This window comes from Balaenoptera borealis (assembly GCF_965194805.1).
Source record: "Balaenoptera borealis genome assembly, chromosome: 15".
NCBI classification, from domain to species: Eukaryota; Metazoa; Chordata; class Mammalia; order Artiodactyla; family Balaenopteridae; genus Balaenoptera; species Balaenoptera borealis.
Window position 1 is genome coordinate 56034724 of NC_138871.1, and position 25329 is coordinate 56060052.

Sequence of the window (25329 nt, forward strand, 5' to 3'; positions counted from 1 at the left end):
CAAAATCATTGCATAGGGGATTGGGATTGTGGAAAATAGCAGATAAATCACAGTACAACCTGGGAAATGATTTTTTTTCTTTTCTTTTTTTTTTAAATCATGAAACAGCTTTATTGAGAGGTAGACATCATGTAACCTAAGGATTTGTATCTATCTATCTATATATATATTTTTTAACATCTTTATTGGAGTATAATTGCTTTACAATGGTGTGTTAGTTTCTGCTTTATAACAAAGTGAATCAGCTATACATATATATATATCCCCATATCTCTTCCCTCTTGCATCTCCCTCCCTCCCACCCTCCCTATCCCACCCCTCTAGGTGGTCACAAAGCACCAAGCTGATCTCCCTGTGCTATGCGGCTGCTTTCCACTAGCTATCTATTTTACATTTGGTAGTGTATATATGTCCATGCCACTCTCTCACTTCATCCCAGCTTACCCTTCCCCCTCCCCGTGTCCTCAAGTCCATTCTCTATGTCTGTGTCGTTATTTCTGTCCTGCCACTAGGTTCATGAGAACCTTTCTTTTTTTTTTTAGATTCCATATATATGTGTTAGCATACAGTATTTGTTTTTCTCTTTCTGACTTACTTCACTGTGTATGACAGTCTCTAGGTCCATCTACCTCACTACAAATAACTCAATTTCGTTTCTTTTTTTTTTTTTTTTTTTCTTAATTTATTTTTGGCTGTGTTGGGTCTTCATTTCTGTGCGAGGGCTTTCTCCAGTTGCGGCAAGCGGGGGCCACTCTTCATCGCAGTGCACGGTCCTCTCACTATCGCGGCCTCTCTTGTTGCGGAGCACAGGATCCAGACGCGCAGGCTCAGCAGTTGTGGCTCACGGGCCCAGTTGCTCCGCGGCATGTGGGATCCTCCCAGAGCAGGGCTCGAACCCGCGTCCCCTGCATTGGCAGGCAGACTCTCAACCACTGCGCCACCAGGGAAGCCCAATTTCGTTTCTTTTTATGGCTGAGTAATATTCCATTGTATATATGTGCCACACCTTCTTTATCCATTCATCTGTCAATGGACACTTAGGTTGCTTCCATGTCCTGGCTATTGTAAATAGTGCTGCAATGAACATTGTGGTACATGACTCTTTTTGAATTACGGTTTTCTCAGGGTATATGCCCAGTAGTGGGATTGCTGGGTCGTATGGTAGTTCTATTTTTAGTTTTTTAAGGAACCTCCATACTGTTCTCCATAGTGGCTGTATCAATTTACATTCCCACCAACAGTACAAGAGGGTTCCCTTTTCTCCACACCCTCTCCAGCATTTATTGTTTGTAGATTTTTTGATGATGGCCATTCCGACTGGTGTGAGGTGATACCTCATTGTAGTTTTGATTTGGGATATGATTTTTATAGAGAGAGGAGCAAAAGACAAAGCATGAGTCACTAACTTTGAGTTAGGATAAACTTCTCCAAATTGGAGATATTCAAACTGGGAATTTTTTTTCAAGTTATAATTTTTATTCTAATAGTGATAAATAAAGAAAATTGATATTGGGGATTCATTCCACAAAGCCTATTACTGGGTCACCCTATGGCCCAAACTGAGTAGGATAACTTTAATCTTTCCATCTAACAGCTGTTAATACACAAAAATTTAAGATGATACATATGAAAGGTTAAACCAAACGATGTTTTACTGGATTTTATTACAATTCTTCTGTGATAAGAGACTCTTGGCTAGCAATGAAAGTAAGATTTAACACAATTTTTGGAGATGTTAAAAATCTCCAAAAGGATTTTTCTCCACCCTAAAAGGATTATGCAGACTAGAGTTTAAGAAACCACCTATAAATTCTTCTGATCAGTTCTGAATGACCATTAATACCATTTATCCATCCATCCAGACAGCACTGTCCAACAGAAGTATAATGTGAGTTGCATATATAATTTAAAATTTTCTAGTACCCATATTTAAAAAGTTTAAAAAAGGTAAAATTAATTTTACTATTTCCCATTTAATCTAATATCCAAAATATTATCATTTCAACATGTAATCAATATAAAATTATTGCTTAGGTCTTTCACATTCTTTTTTTCATACTAAATCTTTGAAATCCGGGGTGTATTTTACATTTCCAACACATCTCAATTTGAACCAGCCTAATTTCCAGTGTTCACCAGCCACTTGAGGCTAGTGCCTGCCACATTGGACAGTGCAGGTCTAGAATCCAAGTTTTCTGGAAATAGGAACATGCACTGTCTCATTCACATATGTAACTGCAGCATTAAGAACAGTGTCTGGCACAAAATCAGCCCTCAATGAATATTTGTTGAATGAATAAACAAACGAATTAATCTATCAGTTTTATACACATATATTCTTTAAAAATCCTATGACATAAATGAAATTTTAATTACATGATCGGAACTATTAACGGAAGCATAGAATTATATTAATTCAATTCTATAGTTTAATGATACATAGTCAACACAAATTCCTAAATAGGTGTATACTTCCAAATACAGTATAAACACATTTTACTATCAACAGGGAACGAACAATAATCACTTTAAAGATGATTTTCCTAAATATTTAGTAGATCAAAATGTTGTCACACTACTCTAGTAAAATCAAGTAAATTATAGCTGTTCTCTCTGGAATGAATGAACTCCACATTCATCAAATACACACAATTCTTACACAGCCCACTAGTATTTGCAAAGAAGTGTTTTTTGTCTTAATGTCCAATCCATTCTAAAACTGGCAAAATACCCTGAGAAAAGCATAAGTCAAAAAGAGACGTGTACCACAATGTTCATTGCAGCACTATTTACAATAGCCGGGACATGGAACCAACCTAAATGTCCATCAACAGATGAATGGATAAAGAAGATGTGGCACATATATACAATGGAATATTACTCAGCCATAAAAAGAAACGAAATTGAGTTATTTGCAGTGAGGTGGATGGACCTAGAGTCTGTCATACAGAGTGAAGTAAGTCAGAAAGAGAAAAACAAATACCGTATGCTAACACGTATATATGGACTCTAAAAAAAAAAAAATGGTACTGATGAACCTAGTTGCAGGGCAGGAATAAAGATGTAGACATAGAGAATGGGCTTGAGGACACGGGGTGGGAGGGGGAAGCTGGGGCCAAGTGAGAGTAGCATCGACATATATACACTACCAAATGTAAAACAGATAGCTAGTGGAAGCAGCAGCATAGCACAGGGAGATCAGCTCAGTGCTCTGTGATGACCTAGAGGGGTGGCATAGGGAGGATGGGAGGGAGGCTCAAGAGGGAGGGCATATGGGTCATATGTATGCATATGGCTGATTCACTTTGGTGTACAACAGAAACTAACAGTATTGTGAAGCAATTATACTCCAATAAAGATCTAAAAAAAATAAAATAAAACTGGCAAAAGAATATGCCAAATATAGCTTCAGATCCCTGACAAAACATTAAATTACATTCATTATTTTTAAAATGTTTACCCTAGCCTAAAGTACTGAGATTATTGAATATAAATGAAATGGGCCCCAAATAGCTGATGTTTACTAACAAAGGTGAGGGAGAAAAGCTTACCTTCTCTGCTAAGAGCTCTCGTATCTTGCTCGCTTGAACTCTAAATTTCATGAGCTGGGACTCCAGGGCTACACATCGTTCTTTCCAATCTACTGGTCCTTCTGTCTCAGAAAGCTCTGCCATATTTATTCTAGGAAAGAAAGCATTCAAATGGCATACTATCAATTAGCGTTCAGGATAATTCATTAAATCACTGAAAACACATATTCTAGTCACCATCTAACAATATCTAGACGCAAGTTTTGAATTCTAAGATAAATTCCAGAACTGGTGAAAGCTCATGGAAAGAACTTAGGGGAGACAAGAGGCCAGGGTTGGAGGCCCAACTGGGTTACATAAACTTTCTGTTTAACTTAACCTTTCCATGTCTCAGCTTATCCAATCTAGAAAAAAGGGGGAATGCGGCAATAACAAACCATTCTTCTCATGGGTAGGTTGTAAGCAACAAATTAAATACTGCTGTTCTTAACAACACTTTGGACAATATAACAGCACCACACAAACAGAGTACTGTCATTATTTTAGCTCTGCCCAACAGTTGAGGTAAGATTTTTTAAATCTGTCAGTTCATAATTTTACCATGATCTTAAACTTACAGAATTATTACAGTTTTGACTCAATTGGTAGCATCATAGAATAACCTAAAGAAACTTCATATCAGTGCTACAATTATGGCTTAGACTTATAATTATTACTTACCACCACCCTATATTTGTCCAGGTCCAGGCTGTCTTTCAAACTAAAAATCCTTTGGCATATTTAACTGGGCAAAGTATTACGACCCTGGACAAGTTTAGATAATTTTTATTTGGTGTAAGAAGAGAAAACATATAAACATGAAATTTAGAATCACCTACATTAAGTAAATCTGGTTCAGTGTTTTCCATGATGCTAACCTTCCTTTTGGAGGAGATTAATCCCAGGGAGAAGCACAGTAAGGGGGAAGCCAAGAGGCAGGGGAACTGGTTTTGAAATTCTAAAGTGCAAAAAACTATTGCTTGACTTTGGAAGCACAATTATTTCTAGCTCTGGGATTCATAAAAGTAGGTTTAAATGTTTGTTAATGTTTCATCAGGCTATTTTCATAAATGGCTTGATAATGTATTTCTGAATTGCCCTTGCTATGAACTGACAAAATCTGCATTAGGAGTGGCTCTTCAGGAGAAGCCAAGTCCTAGTCATAGAATATATGTGACAACAAAACTCTCAGAACCCCAGGATAGAACTGCAGTTGAAGCGTATTATTCTGTTCTTTTGTTTTACAAAAATATGTCTCCCTCACAAATTAACCAAGTTTATTTTCCCAATATTTAATGTAATATAACCCCTTCTTAAACCTATAGCAGTTTTTTAAATCTGCAAAAGATTATTTCCCTAGCATAAATATTGATTTGTGCTTAGATCAGTTTTCACATTAATACTTACATTATCACTCAATAATTTAGAAATAAGTATAAGCAAAGTTATTCTACAAAGGCTACAACTTTATTAAGAGCTCCCCAACCATCTCAAAGCCTCCACACGCTCCTAAATTCTAGCCATAATTTAAGGGAAACTTATTGTAGAGCTAGAAATTGTTCTCTTCATTTCTTCGTTTTCACAGATGCCCCACCCCACTGTTTTATGAGTTTTTCCTAAGGATATTAGCCTTGTTAATGACCTTTTTTTCATTACTCACATCAGCATTTACTATTAATGATTTAGAAGTAAATAAGGTAGTTTGTCAGTCACAAACTTTTTCTCAATTCTACTGCTATTTCATTTCTCTCCTCATTAGCTTTAGAGTGGACAAGGAAGAAAATACAGACAAAATATTAAAAATAAAAAGCAGTCCTGAAATGGACATCCTTAAGTCTTGAACCATTCATAGCACTGCACAGAAATATAGGGACACTCCTCTATCTTAAGCAACAAGAAGAGTCTATTTCATGTTGGTTAATTTTTGCACTACATTTAAAATAACCTGTTTATTTTCTACTGTAAAATTTCTACAGTTTTAAAAATAACAAACATAGTTTTCAACAAATGAAAATCAATGTAATGAACCATATGAATAGAATAAAAAACAAAAACCATATGATCATTTCAACAGATGCAGAAAAAAACATTCAACAAAATCTAACACCCTTTTATGATAAAAACATTCAACAAACTAGCAATAGGAGTGAACTTCCTCAACCTGATAAAAAGCATCCATGAAAGCCCACAGCTTATATCACACTTAATGGTAAATGACTGATCCGCCTAAGATCAGAAACAACATAAGGATGTCTGCTCTCGCCACTTCTATTCAACGTCATACTGGAGGGTCTGGCCAGCGCCAGAAAATAAAATAGAAAGCGCACAGATTGGAAAGGAAAATCTAAAACTATTTCTATTTTAAGATGTCATGGTCTTATTCATAGGAAATTCTAAGGAATCCATTAAAAAAAACTATTAGAACTATTTGAGTTCAGCAAAGTTTCAGGAAACCAGATCAATATACAAAAATCAATTGTTTTTCTTTATACTTGCAAGGAAACTCCAGAAATGAAATCAAGAATATATTCCATTTACAATAGCATCAAAAAGAATTAAATACTTAGGAGTAAATTTAACAAAAGAAGTACTGTACTCTGAAAACTACAAAACATCATTGATCAAGATGAAAAAAAAATTAATTACAAAACATCATTGAAAGAAATTAAAGAAGACCTAAATAAATGGAAGACATCGCACGTTCAAGGATTGAAAGACTTAATACTGTGAGGATGGCAACACTTGCAAATGGATATACACATTCAATACAATGCCTATCAAAATTCCAACTGCATTTTTTTGCAGAAACTGACAAGCTGATCCTATAATTCATATGGAAATTCAGGGAACCCAGAATAGCCAAAACAATCTTAAAAAGTTGTACAACTCACACACTCAATTTCAAAAATTACTACGAAGCTACAGTAATCAAGACTGTGTGGTACTGGCATAAAGACAGACATATATATATAGATCAGTGGAATAAAATTATGAGTACAGAAATAAGGAAATAAGAAATAAGGATGGGGGGCAAAATAGGTGAAGGGGATCCAGTGGTACAAACCTCTTATATTAATTATATAATAAATAAGTCACAGGGATGTAACATACAGCATAAGGAATATGGTCAATGTACTAATTTTGTACAGGGACAGATGGTCACTAGACTTATCGTGGTGATCATTTCATAATGTATGCAAACATTAAATCATTATGTAGTATACCTGAAATTAACATAACATTGTACATCAACTATATTTCAATTAAAAATATCTGTAACAACCCTACTTCCAAATAAGATCACATTTTGAGATACTAGGTGTTAGGACTGCAACACATCCTTTTTGGTGGGGGGGGCAGCTATTCAATCCATTAAAAAAAGTACAGAAATAAAACCTCACATTTAGAGCGAACTGATTTTTGACAAGGTGAAATGAATAGTTTTTTTTTTAATAAATGGTGCTAGACAACTAGATATCCACACGCCAAAGAATGAATTTGGACCCCGGCTGCATACTATATACAAAAATTAACCCCAAATGGATCAAAGACCTAGACGTAAGAGCCTAAGCTCTAAACTCATAGTAGATTAAATAGGCATAAGTCTTTGTGACCTTGAATAGACGATAGTTTCTTAGATATGACATCTAAAGCATAAGTAATCAAAGAAAAAATAGGTAAATTTAACCTAAAAAGAAAAACTTTTGTGCTTCAAAGGACACAATCAAGAAAGTGAAAAGATAACCCACAGAATGGGAAGAAATATTAACCAATCACATTATCTGATAAGGGACTTTTATCCAGATTATATAAAGGACTCTTACAACTCAACAGTAAAAAATCCAGTTAAAAAGTAGGCAAAGGATCTAAAGAGATATTTCTTTAAAGAAGATGTACAAATGGACAAAAAGCACAAGAAAAAATGCTCAACATCATTAGCTATAAGGGAAAATGCAAATCAAAACCACAATGACTTCCCACTGCATACTAAATAGGATGGTTATAATAAAAAAGACATGTAATAAGTGTTGGTGAGGATGTAGAGAAATCTGAACTCTTATACACTGCTGTTGAGAATGTAAAAACGGTACAGCTGCTTTGGAAAGTAGTTTAACAGCTCCTCAAAAGTTTTAACATAAAGTTACCATATGACCCAGCAACTCCAATGTTAAGTATATACCCAAGAGAACTGAATACCTAAGTCCACACCAAAACTTGTACACAAATGTTAACAGCATTATTATTCAAACAGCCAAAAAGTGGAAACAAACCAAGTGTCCATCATCAGATGAATGGATAAACAAAATGTGGTATATCCACACAATGGAATCTTATTCAGCCACAAAAAAAGGAATAAAGCACTAATACATGCTACAACAATGGATGAACCTTGAAAAGATTACCCTAAGTACCTAGTGAAAGAAGCCAGACACAAAAGGCAACATACTGTATGATTCCATTTATATAAAATAGGCAAATCCCAAGAGACAGAAAGTAGCTTAGTGGTTGCCAACAACTGTGAAGAGAGGGCAATGGTGATCAACTACTAATGGGTTTGGGGTTTCTTTCTGAAGTGATGAAAATATTCTAGAATTAGTGCTGTTGGTTGCACAACCTTGTGAATATATCAAAAACCACTGCACTGTATACTTTAAAAGGGTAACTTTCATGGTTTGTGAATTACACCTTAATTATAAAGAGCATATATTTACAAATGAGTAAAGAAAAATAACAGTTTAAGTGGATGTATATTAATAATCTATTGTTTGTGGTTATCCCTGTTGAGAATTCCACCATTAACTCGAACAACTTAGAGTTAATTGTTAATCTCAAATATGACAAGTATCAGACATATATTTTACCAAGAGTACTGTGCTATGAAAATGACACATCAAATAAATTCTGTTAAACATACCTATTCATTTCTATAGTTATACTAATTACATATTTTTACAGTGAAGTAGCAAAACCTTAAGAACATTATTGGCATTTAATGTCTGCATTCCCAGTTACTAGAGTCATAATTTTAAAAATTCAAAACTACAGATGGGTTAGCTAATGGTCTATCCTGAGGTCTAGACACCTGATTTCCTCATTTCATTCTGTAATTTCAGTTAATATAAAGTAACTGCTGTGTTAATGCACCATCTTGAGTAAAGATTCTAATTTTGAACAATATCCACCATCCTTTTCCATTACTACTGATTTTACAGAGCCTAATGATAGCTTTGGGAGCTATGCCACTTGCTAAATAAATATCATTTCTAGATTTTGAATTTGAAAGTAATCTAATTTTACTGCAGCGGACAGGAAAAAGTCTTGGTTTTCCAAATACCCCAGTGATTTTGGGAAACATTTACTGACACGAAATAAACTGTTTACGATTGTGGAGTGAATGCTCTTTTCTCTGAATCTTTGACTTCCTGTTTCTCTTCCAAATCCCTAAAGGGAAAGAAGAAGAAAAGAAAGAGTTCATCTACTTAGGCTTCCCCTGATGAAGCTCAAGGTAGCCACTCATATTCTTTAATTCTCTCCTCTTAAGGGACAGCTTAACTTGGCCAGGTGAGAGAGAGAGAGAGGGAGGGAGAGAGAGAGAGAGAGAGAGAGAGAGAGAGAGAGAGAGAGAGAGAGAGAGAGAGAGAGAGAGAGAGAGAGGAGAGAGAGAGTGTGTGTGTGTGTGTGTGTGTTTCTAAAGCAGAAAAGATGTCTTTCTTGACCACACTGAGGCTTGCCTTGTTTAAGCAACCTCCCAACCACCACCCAGCATCACTTGGGCAAAGCCTGCCCTTCGGTAGCACTGCTCAGAACCCGTGCTCCTCACTCCAGAGCTCCTCAGGGACACACACAGCTGTGTGGTCGAGGCTTGCGAATGGCATTTTCACAAAGAAAGCAGTGACCTGCAGGTAGCACAGAACTAGGACTTTTCCAGCGTAAATATTTCAACCTCTCTTTCCACTGCGTTTCGCACATCAAAATTTTTGGCTCAAATGTTCCATCTTTTAAAAAGTGGTCGAATAACTTGAGGGACAGCGCAGTTTCATGGTAGGTCACCTAAGGGCACTTTGACATTCTGGCAACTCAAGGTGTAGAGTTTTGAGAAGCTTCGCCCCCGAGATCACAGTGGGGCTCCCAAGAAGCGGAGGCCGAGCCGCAGCATCCCTAACTGCGTGGGCCACTCAGCGCGAGGACGCGCAGCAGCGCCGTGTGCCCCCCTGACTGCCCGCGCCGCGCCACAAACCCGGGCCCCGACTTTTCAAACAAAATGTCACGGGAGACCAGTGGGCGAGGAGCCGCCGGCCACCGCTCCCAGACGAGACCCCAGTCCTGGGAGCAGCAAGGGGAGCGACGTGGAGTGCGGAGGCTGCGGCGGGAGGCGCGGAGTTGAGTCCGCTGCCAGACCGCTCCATCCCCCGGTCCCGGCCCTCCGGATCAGCCCGCCGCCCCCATCCTCCGCGCGACGCGCCCACCCGGGACTGCGCGCTCTAGAGGGGGCGGGGATCCCCGGGCACCGGAGTCTCTGGGGTCGCCCTTCGGCTCCCGGCCAGGCTCATCTGCCTACCTCTGCGCCGGCCCCCGGGGGCAGCACCGTTGTCCCGGGTGCGTCTGGTGCGGGTTTCCTGAGGCTCTCAGCCTGCGCCCGCCTCACACCAAGCCCAGATCGGGCGGGGGACAGGGTACCGCCTCCTCCCCGGACTGGCGGCCGTGGTAGCCAATCAGAGACCTCAGTCGCCCTCCTGACGTCACCTGGGGGTGTGGCCATGACTTTGACTCCTCCCAGTCCCTATCCCAGGAGAGAGATGTGTCCAGGAGTCTCTATCCCTGGCCTTTGGCACACTTAGAGCTCAGAGCCTGTTGTAGCGCTCACCTCCTTTCCATTCCCTCTGCCTCAACTCGGCATCCTCCTGCTTGGTGTCCCAGCCTGAAGTGTCTCCTCTTACCAGTCTATCCTTCAGCCTCTTGCAAGGTTAACTGTCCTTAAGTGCGGTTTTGATGTACACCCTGACAAAGACCTTCATTGGCTTCCTTATGCTTAAGTTATCAAGAACAGATCCCTTAGTGTAGCATTCATAGCTTGCAACCTACTTTTGTCAGGTTTATTATTCACAGCTGCCCTTCACACACCTGAGACTGTTGCTGTGCACTTCCCCACCCCAGGGAAGTCCATTTGGAATATTTACCTACTATTTCCTATGTCCACCTTTAAAAGTTCTAACTATCCTCTAAGACACAGCTCAAATCATCTTCTGCATGTAACCATGCTTGTCGCCCCACCTAGCAGTAATCTCTTCTCTTGTTTCTGCTCCCTGAGCATTTACGTTTTTTTCTCCTCTTGGCACTTAGCTCATTCTGCCTGTGTACCATTCCTTATCTCCCCATTAGACTGTGAGCTCTTTGAAACCAGGGATTTGTTTTCTTTCTCTTTGTATCCTCCTCAGCACTTAGCACAGCGCAAATCGCATGAGTAAGTAAGTGATTATTTTAACATAATTGGATTTTACATCCCAAGATGGGGTCTGGAGAGGCCAATCCCAGGGTTAAAAAAAAAGAGAGAGAATTCTGAATGTTATGGGTAATCCTACCCCAGGTCACAAAGCTAGGTCAGACAAATTACTCCCATTGGTTCACAGTTGGCCAATAGAAAGTGCAGGAGGCTTTTTTCAGTACAATCTTTTTTTTTTTTTTTCCTTAAGCTTATCTCACCTTATATAGAAAAAGCACAAAACAGATAAAGATTTACAAAGTTCCACAGAGGGAAGGCAATAAACGAATAAGACTAAAAGGCCAGCAAGTGAGTATCAGGCTTCCATGTTTCTTCCAGATGAGCGCTAGTTTTGGACTGGATCCCAGACTACCCCCACACATCAAATTCCTTTTGCCTTCTGTGGGAGCTGATGATGCATAGCATATGAAAAACTGTCTCCAAACAGCTTTGGCAAACAAGCAGGCTGGACTGGGTTTATTTTATAGAGCACACAGGAGTTAAATAAGCAAAGTTTAAATAACTTGCAAAATTTAACACAGCAAGTCAGTAGAGACCAAAGAGCTAAGTTCAGGAGAAAGAGAAAGAATGCCAAAATAGAATCGCTTCCGTTTGTGAGTCAGAATACTAAATAGACTAAGAGAGCTGAGTGAATAAAGTCACTCATGAAAAGAAGCTTTCTAAACACGGCTGCCACTCTTGTAAGGCTCTGCCAACATTTGCTTACTGTCACCTTTTTCTAGAAACATGACAAACTGAATTTGGCTGTAGAGAACACAGTGGAACGGTATCCTGTTTCTGGCTGTGCTAAGAAAAATACATGAACAGTGGAATATTATTTAGCAATAAAAAGAAAAGTACGTTTAAATGCCACAACATGGATAAACCTTGAAAACATTATGCCAAGTGAAAGAAGCCAGTCACAAAAGACCACGTTTTGTGTGATCCCATTTACATGAAATGTGCAGAATAGGCAAATTTATAGGGACAGAAAGTAGATTAGTGGCTATGAGGGGCTGGGGAGGATAGGAGTGATGGCCAAGTGGTGGCAGCTGGGGAGTGGTGGTAATGGAAAAAAGCAATGGGCGACCAAAGCTGTGCTTTAGGAAGCTCTATCTAGTGTGCTGGAGAGAATAGCGAGAGGGAGGAACAATTAGGAGGCTAAGAGAACAGCTCAATGAAGATCTGAAGTAGGGTGCTCATGGTGAGAATGAAATGGAGGCCATGGTGGGAATTAGATTCTGGGTAGAACAAATAAAAATAGTAAACAAATTTGCGGCACTTACAATGCATAGGGAGCTGTTCCCAGTGCTTTAGCATATATAATCTAAGGAGAGTCCTATGATATAGGTACAATTGTTATTCCCATCTGACAGATGGGGCAATCGAGGTACACAGTTTAAATAACTGTCACAAGGTTGTACAGACATTAAGTAGCAGGACTGGGAATTCTGGCTTCACAGTCATCTCTACTGCACCTCAATTTCTTTCAAGAAATTGAATCTTCAAGTTCTGAAAACTTATTGGAGCATAGGGACGTGAGGCTCTGGGAGGCTCTGAGTAACTGGTAAATGATGGTCCCACTAACCAAAGTAGAGAAGCAAGGAGAAGGAATTAGTTTAGGGGAAGAAGAATGAGATCTGGCTTGGATGAGCTGAGTGCAACCTGAAGTGCCTTTGAAATATCCAGGAGGAGAAAGCCAGCAGGAAATTAGACTGAGTTGAGGACAAAGGCTTGGGTTTGAGTATACATTTCAAGGTAATCTGCACAGAGGGGAGATTTTTGTAAATTGCAGAATGATTGCTGACCATATAGCCACTTGGCATACTAGGAACAAGAGCAGAGAGGTTGAAGGAAGCAGGGATAAGGGAGCTGGGTAAATACTAGGAAAGAAGAGTCTGGCTCTTTAATCCAACTGCACATAAAATCCAAAAAGAAACAAGGGGAAAGGAGACACTGACCCCACTAGAATGAACATATGGCTTCTGGAACAGAGATATTGGAAACCCCAGTTCAGAAAGTAGATGTCCCAGCACTTGGGGAAATATAACAAAGACAGGGAGAAGAAGATTGGGAAAATGAAATAGGGCTTGTAGGATCAAGCTCTTACTGGCTGACTAGGGTACAAAGTGGGGTATAGGCCCAGGCACCCCAACCTGTTTACCTGCAACTCAGGAGACCAGCAAATTCTGGGCACCAAAGTGTCCCTAGAACCAGGGAGACAGACAACCTGGCCCTCCTAGAGGGGTGGACAGGAAGATGGCCTGCCTGGTGTGTCCCCAGTGCCCAGGGCATAACGGCCTGTTCAGTCCTTTGGGGCTGAATGAAGGCAGCCTCACCAGGTGAGCTGGGCCGCCTCTATCACAGACTGGTGTGGGCAGCAGGTTGTAGGTGAGGCCAGGCCAAGGCCTGGAGGTGAGAGTTTAATGGGCACTGGTAAAGCCACAGAGAGAACACGGGTGCACAGAGGAAAAAGAAAAGAGCTAGGGCAGAGCTTTGCGGATCACTTATTTATTTATTTATTTATTTATTATTTTTGGCTGTGTTGGGTCTTTGTTTCTGTGCGAGGGCTTTCTCTAGTTGCGGCGAGTGGGGGCCACTCTTCATTGCGGTGCGCGGGCCTCTCACTATCGCGGCCTCTCTTGTTGCGGAGCACAGGCTCCAGATGCACAGGCTCAGTAGTTGTGGCTCACGGGTCTAGCTGCTCCGTGGCATGTGGGATCTTCCCAGACCAGGGCTCGAACCCATGTTCCCTGCATTGGCAGGCAGATTCTCAACCACTGCGCCACCAGGGAAGCCCCGGATCACTTTTTTTTTTTTTAATTTTATTTATTTATCTATTTATTTATTTATTTTTGGCTGAGTTGGGTCTTGTTGCTGCTCACTGGCTTTCTCTAGTTGCGGCGAGCGGGGGCCACTCTTCGTTGCGGTGCGCGGACTTTTCACTGCGGTGGCTTCTCTTGTTGTGGAGCACGGGCTCTAGGCGCTTGGGCTTCAGTAGTTGTGGCACGTGGGCTCAGTAGTTGTGGCATGCGGGCTCAGTAGTTGTGGCTCACAGGCTCTAGAGCACAGGCTCAGCAGTTGTGGCACATGGGGCTTAGTTGCTCTGCGGCATGTGGGATCCTCCCAGAGCAGGGCTCGAACCCGTGTCCCCTGCATTAGCAGGCGGATTCTTAACCACTGCGTCACCAGGGAAGCCCCCGGATCACTTATTTTAAGGTAAGTGAAAGGAGAAGCAGACCATTGAAGCAGATTGAGGGAGATAGCAATGACTTGGTCAGGACCCATGAAGTTAAAAAAAAAAAAAAAAAGAAAAAGACACTACACATGAGAGTCACACAGGAAAACAGTGACCCAAACCATATAAAAAAACATTAAATGTGAACAGAGGATTTACTGTACTTGGGGTCATTACTTACCAGGCAGAGGCAGCTATTCTGGTCCAGATCCTCACTACAGCTAATAACTAAAACTTTTCCCTCTCTCTTTTTACAGTGCATAAAGGGACAGCTTAAGCCAGAAGTAAAGGAACAGAAAACACAGCAAAACTGACCACAACATCCCCTGACAATGACAATTAGAGAAAAGACACATTATAAGGACATTATTATGTGCCTTGGGATAACTGTAAAATTATTGCCTATGGAATATAGTATGGATGTTTCAGAAAACCTGGCAGGGTGACTGAACAGGTATTTGATTGCCACTGAATGAAGTACAGCCTAATGTGTTTGATGGGTATTGGAAGCTTGCATGGAGCATTTATTTGAAGGATAGCAGATACATAGCAGGAAAATCCTAAGAGTTGAGGTGAGAAGGACTGGGCAGATGGAGTAAGGGAAATGTAAAAATGAGAGAGGGCTATATGTAGAAACGGAAGAGAGGCAGTGTCTCACTGAATTCAAGAAGTGGGTTCGCTTTGAGCCTAGCTGAAATAATGTGAGATGGCTTGGCAACAGCATTTTGAACCAACAATTGAATCAAAGTAATTACCTGCATTCTTGTTTTCAATAAGCCTTTTCCTTTTCTTAACCAAATTCATATGGTGGCCCGGGGCTTTGAACTTTAGTGCTGTTACCCTGTTACTTATGCAAATCAATACAAAAACTTTTTTAAAAAGTTCCCCGTAGTCACTTTTGTCTTATACTGTTTCCTGATTATGAAAGCAATATAAATTAATTTTCTTTGGAAAATATAGAAAGATATAACAAAGAAAACTAAAATTACCCACCATCCATCATCAGTCTTTTTCTCTTTTTCTCTCATCATCAAACTTTTCCTGTAATGATAGTCCCTTATAAGATTATGCTGAATTTATACTTTTTAATCTTTTACACTTAAGATTTTATTGTGAGCATTTTCTCTTTTTTAAAATTTTTATTTTATATTGGAGTATAGTTGATTTAAAATGTTGTGTTAGTTTCAGGTATACAGCAAAGTGATTCAGTTGTACATATACATATATCTATTCTTTTGTGAGCATTTTCTTTGTCATTATGTATTATTTGAAAACATTTTTAAGGACTGGTTAATACTCTACCATAAGATTTTACCCTAATTTATTTAACCATTCTCTTATTATTATACAATTAGCTTATTTCCAATTTTTCACTAGTATAAAAAACAACATAACTGTTTCAATATTTTCATGTTTTCCTAATATAATAATCTTTTGGAAGACTTTATTTTTTATTTTTATTTTTAAAATTTTTATTTATTTTATTTATTTTTGGCTGCGTCAGGTCTTAGTTGCGGCACAAGGGATCTTCGTTGAGACATGCGAGATCTTTCGTTGTGGTGCACGGGCTTCTCTCTAGTTGTGGCGTGCGGGTTTCTCTTCTCTAGTTGTGGCGAGCAGGCTCCAGGGCATGTGGGCTCTGTAGTTGTGGCGCGAGGGTTCCAGAGTGTGTGGGCTCTGTAGTTTGCGGCACATGCGTTCTCTAGTTGAGGCACGAGCTCAGTAGTTGTGGCACGTGGACTTAGTTGCCCTGTGGCATGTGGGATCTTAGTTCCCTGACCAGGGATGGAACCCGCGTCCCCTGCATTGTAAGGCGGACTCTTTACCACTGGACCACCAGGGAAGTCCCTGGAAGACTTTTTAATAACAGCTTTATTGAGATACAATTCACATACTGTACAATTTACCTATTGAAAATATACAATTCAGTGGTTTCAGGTATATTCACAGATTTGTGTAACCATCACCATAATCAGTTCTAGAACATTTTCATCAATCCAAAAAGAACCTCAATATACTTTAGCCATCACCTTCCAACCCCTCCTCCGCACCAGACCTAGGCAACTACTAATCCACTCTCTGCTCCTATAGATTTGCCTATTCTGGGCATTTCATATAAATGGAACCATACAATATGTTATCTTTTGTGACTGGCCTTTTTCACTTACCATAATGTTTTTAAGATTTATCTATGTTATAGAATGTATCAGCAATTCTTTCCTTTTTATGGATAAATACTATTCCATTGAGTTGGATATATTACCTTTTGTTTATCCATTCACCTGGTGATGGACATTTGGGTTGTTTCCACTTTTTGGCTATTAGGAATAATGCTGCTATGAGCATTTGTGTACAAGTTTTAGTGTGGACTTAGGTATTCAATTCTATTGGAAGAATTGCAGCAACTCTTGGCATTGGAGTTGCTGGGTCATATGGTAACTTTATGTTTAACCTTTTAAGGAACTGCCAGACTGTTTTGCAAAGTGGCTGCACAATTTTACATTCCCACCAGCAGTGACTGAGGGTCCCACTCTCTCTACATCATCACCAACACTTGTTATTATTTATCTTTTTGATTATAGCCATCCTAGTGGCTGAAGTAGTATCTCATTGCCTTTTTGATTTGCATTTCTCTAATGACTAATGATGTCGAACATCTTTTCATGTGCTTTTTGGTCATTTGTATATCTTCTTTGGAGAAATATCTATTCAAGTCTTTTGCCCATTTTTCAATTGAGTTATTTGTCTTTTTATTATTGAATTGTAAGGTTTATATTCTAGATACAAGTCCCTTACCAGATATAGGATTTGCAAATATTTTCTCCAATTCTGTGGGTTGTCTTACTTTCTGGAAGATGTCCTTTGAAGAAAAAAAATTTTAATTTAGACAAAGTCCAGTTTATCAGTTTTTTCTTTTGTTGTTTACACTTAGGCATATGGGTAGGGCATGGACAGTCTCTGCCCTATGACCTACACGTATGATAGCACTGAAAATTAAAATATATATTTGCTATTCACATTCATAAATTTCATATCAAGAGCACCACAATGTCAGACTTTGGTGATATCATAATATTTATAATTTGTATCATTAACACAGTGTCTATTTTTTCTAGTTTCCTTCAGGCCAACTTATCCATTAGGCAGAATAAACACAATGCTCAGGGTCCACAGTACCTTTAATGGCCCATGAAAATATGGATTCTAACTTTAAAATCCAAAGAAAAAAATGAACTTTGTGGTCAAAGAAATGTTTTAATACACAGTATTAATATATTCATTTTCATACCAACACAGTGGTAAAATATCACTTTTAATGTGCTTTTACTGAGGAAGGAGCCTACAAAGGCAAAAGTGTCAGGTCTAGGAAAGTAGTAATATGAAAATGAGAGGAATTTGGTTTTGCTCCTGAGAGAGAAAAGAAAAGAGAGGGACCAAGAAGGCAGATGGCACAATGGCAGAGAGCTGGCACGGCATAGGGTAAAGGGGCAATGAGAAATCCCAAGGGATGGTGTGGCCAAAGGCTTTTTAAGAACAGTAAGTCTACTGTGTGATTTTAGGTTATTTGCTCTATGATGCATGATGTGGCTTCTCTCAGGAGCCCCAAATCTTTTGCAATGCCTGCAAAGCTCATAAATGCTTTGCAAAAGTAAGAGGATGGGACCAAATCTCACATCTGACACTGAGGGCAGAAACAAAACAGGAGCCCAGAGGCAAAGTGACCATAAGGATATCAGCCTCAGAGAAATCACAAAAATCTTCAGTGTGCCTTAATTCTTCCACAGCTATGGAATTGGGTGAAGTGGGGGATTGGGCTTCAAGGAGAGGAGACTGGGTCAAATCGATACAGACTGAGAGGGCCTAGCTGACATCTAGTTAAATTTAGCTTTCAGTATATATGTATACACACACGTGATTGAAGCCTAAGTAGATTTATTATTTTCTTTAAGTTTTTACTTTAGAAATAATTCCAGACATAAAGAAGAGTTGCAGGAATAAAAATAGTACAGAGAAAACTCATATGGATTTTACCTATTATCACTTTACTTATATATTTTGCCTCATTTGTTTTATACCCACCTACTTTTACCTCTTTACACCCACTTGCTGAGACATCATGGTTCCCCATAGTATGTGTCCGTCTTAGCTGCAATAAGTAATAAACCCAACTTGTTTAACTACAAGTGTTCCTGGTGGTCTCTGGCTGTAGGGAGTTGACAGAAGTAGATGTTCCACCAAGATTCAGTGGAAGCCCTCAACACCATGCACAGGACCCTCAGCCCAGTAATCCTGAGCGTATCTGAGAGCCCTGTGTCTCTACCTGCACGTACTAAATTGAGCTCCATTATTTCACTGAAGCCCTTCAGTGTTGGGTTTATTTTGTTTTCATAGGAATAAGATCCCTTAAGATTTTTTTAAAAAACGTAACCAGTTTTGTGTTGCTCTTTGGCAAAATTATTTTCTAGCCAACACCTGCTTCTGCTTGACAAGCATTTTGAATGTTGTTTGTAAAAGGAAAACTCTACAGGGAGAGGATCTAAACTTTCTTCCCTCTCCTTGCAGAGAGAACAGAATTAGCTTTTTAAAAGAACAATTTCATATTTGTAGGGAGAAGAAATCTATAAGTTCATCCTGAGCAAGCCTCGAGGGCTAGGGAGTTCAAAGTTCTCCACAGACCAGCTTAAAAAGTTTAAATGAACTTTTCCATGGGTCACCTTTACAGACCTTATCAGGACTTCTTCCTCAGTCTTGTCTTTGTTTCCCTGAGAACCGCTGTGTTTAATTTCACCTGCAGTGAATCAGGAGACTCTCTTCAGCTCTGGATTAGCTACAGTTGGCCTTTGGCCAAGCTCCGGAGACACAAAGTTAGCCAAGCACCGTCCTTACGGAGCATTCCATTCTCGGGGGTTTTCTCAGTATAAAACTGCACCTCTTCCAGACTAAACACCTGCTGCCTTCCTGTTTTCTCCTTATATACAAACTTGTACACTTGACTTTCTAACGGGCACAGTTTCACGAGGGACAGTTTGGAACGCGGTGGCCATTCAAGGGAACTTTTGACATGAACAAGGTTGTTCATTTGAGAAGTGCCTCAGAACAAAAAGAAAAGAAGAAACTTTCTTAAGAAGATTGTCTTGTTTGTCTAAAAGAGAGAAAAGTTTGTCTAGCTTAAGAAATATCCCCCCTTTTTTTTTGTAATTTACAGATTAATGATATCTGATGTTCTCATTTATGGCTGGATAAAAATTTTCAAGGATTCAAGTTCTGTCAAAATGAACCGCACATCACTCTCTTTTGTGTGTATATACATCACATTTATTTTTCTGTATCTAACCTTTCTTCCCCTCCTTACTGAGGGAACATAATTCACTTTTTTAAAAAATGTTTTTTTGTATTTATCTGACGACAGCTCCCTCACATTTTTTCTGTTTCTTTTCCTCTCTTTTTCCTTCTCTTGGGAAACCTTAAAGATGAATTAATTTAAAAGACGCATCAGTTGTTATGTGCTCACTCTAGGAGTATAGTCCAGATAAGCGGTCAAAAAGATCTGAAAGAAAAATAAAGTTATTAAACCATGTTTCTTTCTATTGACACTAAAAAGTATATTTACATACTAGCCTGCATAACATCTATAATATAGGAAGAAAAGCCTTCAACTTTAAGTTAAAAGAAGAATTTTTGTCATGATTGAGTCTTTAAAAATTAGTTTACCCTATAAAAATAAAGTCAGTGTAACAGTTTGGTTCATTTAAGACCATTTAATCACATTTCTTGTGATTCAAACATCTTAAAATTCCCACAGTGGTTTTATGAATTGAATAAATTGCCACTGTTTCCATAACTTGTTTTAAGTAAAAAATTATACATGTAAAATCGTATTCAGCTAATTGGAATGATGATCAATGTCTGTTCAAAGGGTTTAGTTTTATGATGTTTGTACAATGTTACAAATCATAACGATTTAATGTGTTAGCTAAATTATGATTTCCAGATCTTTAACTTTAAAACCTTAGACAAATGACTAAGTTAATTAATAAAAAATCTTTGGATGCAGAGACAGTTTCTAAAAAAAGAAACACAAAAATTGGTCACTAAACAAAATTTTAAGTTACCTTATTACTTAAATTGACAATAGATTAACAAAATTTGCAAATACATTTAAATATTACTCACACACCCACAACTTAGTTATTTTTGCCTCCTCAGATTTGTTAGAATTATATGAAATAAATGCTAAAGGATAAAAACAGATTTTAGTTTTCAATTTTCTAGTTTTCTTTTGTGTCTGAGGAAAGTAAAGTTGGTTACTTTGGTTAAATATGGCAATTAATATAACTGTTTAATTACACTACATACAATAATTTTTTTATACAATAATATTTTTAAAATACAAATATATATACAATGATAATACATATGATTTTTTGTTTTTTATTAAGAAAGTTATAGTTTGTTCAGATGGCAAATTTACTATGCTATATACATTGTTTTATCTACTCTACTACTAAGTTAATTATATTTTAAAACTATAGTTAAAGACTTCAAATTAATATCTATTTTAATATTTATATATCTGTTTAAGTATGTGGGATTGAGTACATATTAATGCATATCAATAAGTCCTTTAGGGGCTTCCCTGGTGGTCCAGTGGTTGAGACTTCACCTTCCAATGCAGGAGGTGCAGGTTCAATCCCTGGTTGGGGAGCTAAGATCCCACATGCCTTGGGACCAAAAAAAAAAAAAAACCAAAACATAAAAAAGCAGAAGCAATATTGTAACAAATTCAATAAAGACTTTAAAAATGGTTCACATCAAAAAAAAAATCTTAGAAAGAAAAAATAAGTCCTTTACTGCAAATTGTTACATGAATAATACACACAGGGAGTAAAAATAGAATTTGGATCTTTTTTTCTATAAAATTAATAAGTTATTTTATGTACAGATCAGTAGAGATCAGAAAATTATTTTGCTAACTTTTGGTACTTCTTGACACAGTTTTAAATCATTTTTCAAGAGTCTTTACTTTTGAAAAAAGGTTGAATTCCTATCAACCATTGTTGCTTATTGCTATGTTTTTAGAACTTTGCTGCAAGTTGTTTTGTCTTTAGATATTTATGAATCTGCCTCCTTAATCACTCTCGATGTTGCCTTTCCTAAATTCAGGCCTCAAATTCAGAATAATAAAACTGTTAAAATGCCTTTTACGCCTGAGCTATCTTTCAGTTCCCTAAAATGACTTATAGGTAGCACAAAGATTTGCTCCATCCCTCAATAAAAGAAAGGAAAATAGGAATAATTAGGTTTGTCTAAAATTCTCCAAATTTTAGTTAATTAAAAACCTGGGGGGCTTCCCTGGTGGCGCAGTGGTTGAGAGTCTGCCTGCCGATGCAGGGGACACGGGTTCGAGCCCTGGTCCGGGAAGATCCCACATGCCGCGGAGCAACTAAGCCCGTGCGCCACAACTACTGAGCCTGCGCGTCCGGAGCCGTGCTCCGCAAAGAGAGGCCGCGACAGTGAGAGGCCCGCGCACCGCGATGAAGAGTGGCCCCCGCTCGCCACAACTGGAGAAGGCCCTCGCACAGAAACGAAGAACCAACACAGCCAAAAATAAATAAATAAATAAATTAAAAAAAAAAAAAATCTTTAAAAAAAAAAAAAAAAAAAAAAAAAAAAAAAAAAAAAACCTGGGGACTTCCCTGGTGGTGCAGTGGTTAAGAATCCGCCTGCCAATGCAGGAGACACGGGTTCAAGCCCTGGTCCGGGAAGATCATGGTCCGGGAAGATCATGTGGCCTGCAAGCCACAACTACTGAGCCCGCGTGCCGCAACTACTGCAGCCCATGTGCCTACAGCCTGTGCTCCGTAACAAAGAGAAGCCACCACAATAAGCCCGCACACCGCAACAGAGTAGCCCCCGTTCGCGGCAACTAGAGAAAGCCTGCGCACAGCAACAAAGACCCAACGCAGCCATAAATAAACAAATAAATAAATAAATTTATTTTTTAAAAAAACAACCTGTATGAGTTCTTTTGTTTAACAAATTTAGAATTAAAAAAAAACTGACAATAAAAAGAGAGTTTATCTTCTAATGTAAATTATACTTAAGTAAAATATCTTTCTTAAATAAAAATACTTTCTATGATTGGATACTTTTCAAGTTTAAGAAAAAAAAACCAATGACATGCTCATGTACAAGCACAAAGACTGGTACAATAACTGCCTATCAAAATATGTCTTCCAGGATTCTAGATCCACAATTCCTATTTCCCTTTTTATTCATACAGAATCTGAATAAATACTAGTGGTATTAATGCAAATACATGGTAATCTTTCGAGGCCTATTGCTCATTTCAGCATTTCTCTGAGTAGCCAAAACATAGCTACCTTGTCCGAAAGTATGACGGCAATAATAAAATGTGTGAAAACTTTAGTTGATTTTGTTTTAAGGTTTTCACTAACCTTAATGGTTCCTGTGCTATATAGACTCTGCTATTGATAGAAAATGCTCATCCCTTTTCAGCTAGTCACCTAATCTTTATAAAATATTGCTGTATTTCTCCTCCCATATCACTACAACACTAACACAGCCACTTCCTTCCTTTACCTGAAAAAAGGAGAACCCTGTAATTACTTAACCCCTATCAGGGAACTCTCCACATCCCTTATGGACCTTACAGAGACTCTCCTGAGTATCCCTGATTTAATTGTGGTGGCTCATCTTTAAAAAGAAAAACTAAAAATTGCCAAGCAGGCTAGTTTATCACAGTCTTGAATTTACCCTTGAAATTTAAGCTTCTCACAGAAATTAAATCAGTTCCGATGGCCATATTAATTGCTCTTGCCCAGTGCCAGGTAACAAAAGATAAAATATTTGTACTAATAGTGGGTATTGTTTGGGTTAGTCTATGATTTCAAAAGGCTTTAGAAACAAAGAAGTTTCCTGACCATTACAGGAATCCTTGCAAAATGGACTGTGAAATAAAGAACCTTGAGACGTTTTGCTAGTACCTAAAGAGATAGCCACAATAAAAGTCAGAATTTAACAAAAAGCCTTCATGACATTACCCAAAATAGCTGAGAGAAATTAGCCATGATGTAGAACCAACATTCATGGGGTAATTTTAAGAAGTATTGCTGATGATGTTTCCAATGCATATCTTATTTGCTAAACATTTATAGTTCATTCCCTCATCTCTTTGGGACTTTTCTCAAATATAACCTTAAGAACGAGGTCTTCCCTGACCACCCTATACGAAATAAGAAACTTCTCCTTCCCCATCCTGCTTTATATTTATAGCAGTTTGTCTATTGTCTGTCTTTCCCCGCTAGAATGTAAACTCCATGAGGTTCTTTGTTCTTTTCATTCTTGTTATTTTCAGTGCCTAGAGATGTAGGCACATGATGGGCACAGATAAGTGTTTATTCAATAAAGAAAGTATGCCTTCCTAAGTCCATTGCACTTAGCTGCTCTCATTTATTCATCAAACAAACAGTACCTTTTATCTTTCAGGCAGTATGTTGAGATTTGGTGATGAACAGTGACTAAACTTCGAAGTGACTAACCTCGAGTGACAGCCTTCGAGGAGGTTATGGTCCACTCAGAGGCAAACTGACAAGTAAATTGGCAATTAGAGCATGGTGTAATAAATGCTGCAATAGTGGAAGTACTAGACACTGAACTGTACAGCAGACTCATCTAGCCAATCTTAAGGGAATCAAGGAAGAATTCCTGGTGGAAGTAATGTCCTAACACAGACGTGAAGGACAAGGAGTCAATCCAAGTGAAATATTAGTAGAGTCAAGAGTGTTTCACGCAGAAATTGGTCTACAGGAAGGTTGAACAGTGAGAGACGCTGTTGCCAGAGTAAAGATTTACCCTCCCCAAAGGCACCGATTTGTGTCATGTCTTACATCATGTTGTTCCCTGTGCTGGGAAAGGCTGGAATGCCACCCTGTTTATAGCTTAATCACCTTTACATCCTGAAAAACCTTTTGCTATGTGGCTTCTCCTGCCTCGCAAAAGCTGATGTAGTCACTTGCTTCTTTGTCCCATCCCTATAATCAGTGTTTCCTCCATTCTAGCCCTTACCAATGTTTTTCTTCAACACTAGATGGAATTCCCTAGGGAACAGAAAATATGTCTTATATACTTTGTATCCTTAGGCACTAGGAACTCCAAGAGGCTGGCATAGAGTAGGCACTTGCTAAATGTTTGTTGAATTAATGAATGATTAGTACTGATTCTGTATGTAATTTCTTGATTCTAGTAGTACTTGGAGAAGACATTGACTAGAAAATCCCAGGACTTTCCTACATCAAGAAAATAATGACTGCAAGTAAAAACTAATATAAATATAGACATAGATAGATTTTATCTATTCTATCTATCTTCTAGCTCTTGCTTGAGTAGTAAAGGAGGTGAAGAACCACAAATGTGTCTTATTCCATAAATTTATTAATATTTGTCTCCAATTAGTTTTATGAAAGCAGAAGCTGAGATGGGGCTTGATGTGCACGATATTTACTAGGGACCAACTTCTGGTTGGAAGGGGAGGATGTAGGATTGGAGCAAGAACTGCAATGTAGGCTCCCCTAAGGCTCAGGAAACGCCATGGAGAGTTTGAGAGCACATACGACCCCAGTCAGAGTTGTCCCACAGTGACCACAAGTATATTAAGAATGCCATCAGTTGATCAATACTCAGAAAGGTGTGTGAGCTTGGATATGGCAAATGGTTTAAGGAAACCCTTATGGGAGTGACAGCTGGAAGCTGTCTGGTCACTGAATTCCGAGCAGCCTGTGTAGCAAGTCCTTCCTTGAAGCAGGACCTCTGCATTCACCACAGTCTTATTCCATAAACGTACAGTCATGATTTCAAATAAGGTAGGTTATATTCAAATTTCCCTAACAAAAATATCTGTATTTAAAAACGTGTGGAAAACACCAAAGGTGTATGATGGAAATCAGTATATTGGAATTATACTACAAATACATTTTTCTCAGAGGTATTACTGGATTTGAAGCACTGCCATGTGGCTTCCT

General features: G+C 38.6%; 1 protein-coding gene across 4 annotated transcripts in view; it reads right to left on the minus strand.

The window, feature by feature from the left end:
* Window positions 1–18353, minus strand: part of PLEKHH2 (pleckstrin homology, MyTH4 and FERM domain containing H2) — a 123086-nt gene extending 104733 nt beyond the window's left edge. For 2 of the 4 annotated variants that reach the window (XR_014235098.1, XM_082357989.1), the window contains exons 1-2: window positions 10129–18353; window positions 3552–3681 (exon numbers count right to left, since the gene is read on the minus strand). Coding sequence is in view for 3 of the 4 variants with exons in the window: in XM_082357989.1 (XP_082214115.1) it covers window positions 3552–3674 (123 nt within the window). In the remaining variant the exon portion in view is untranslated. The remainder of the gene's footprint in view (window positions 1–3551; window positions 3682–10128) is intronic. The other 2 variants (XM_082357990.1, XM_082357988.1) reach the window with 1 other exon arrangement.
* Window positions 18354–25329: the final 6976 nt, after the last annotated feature.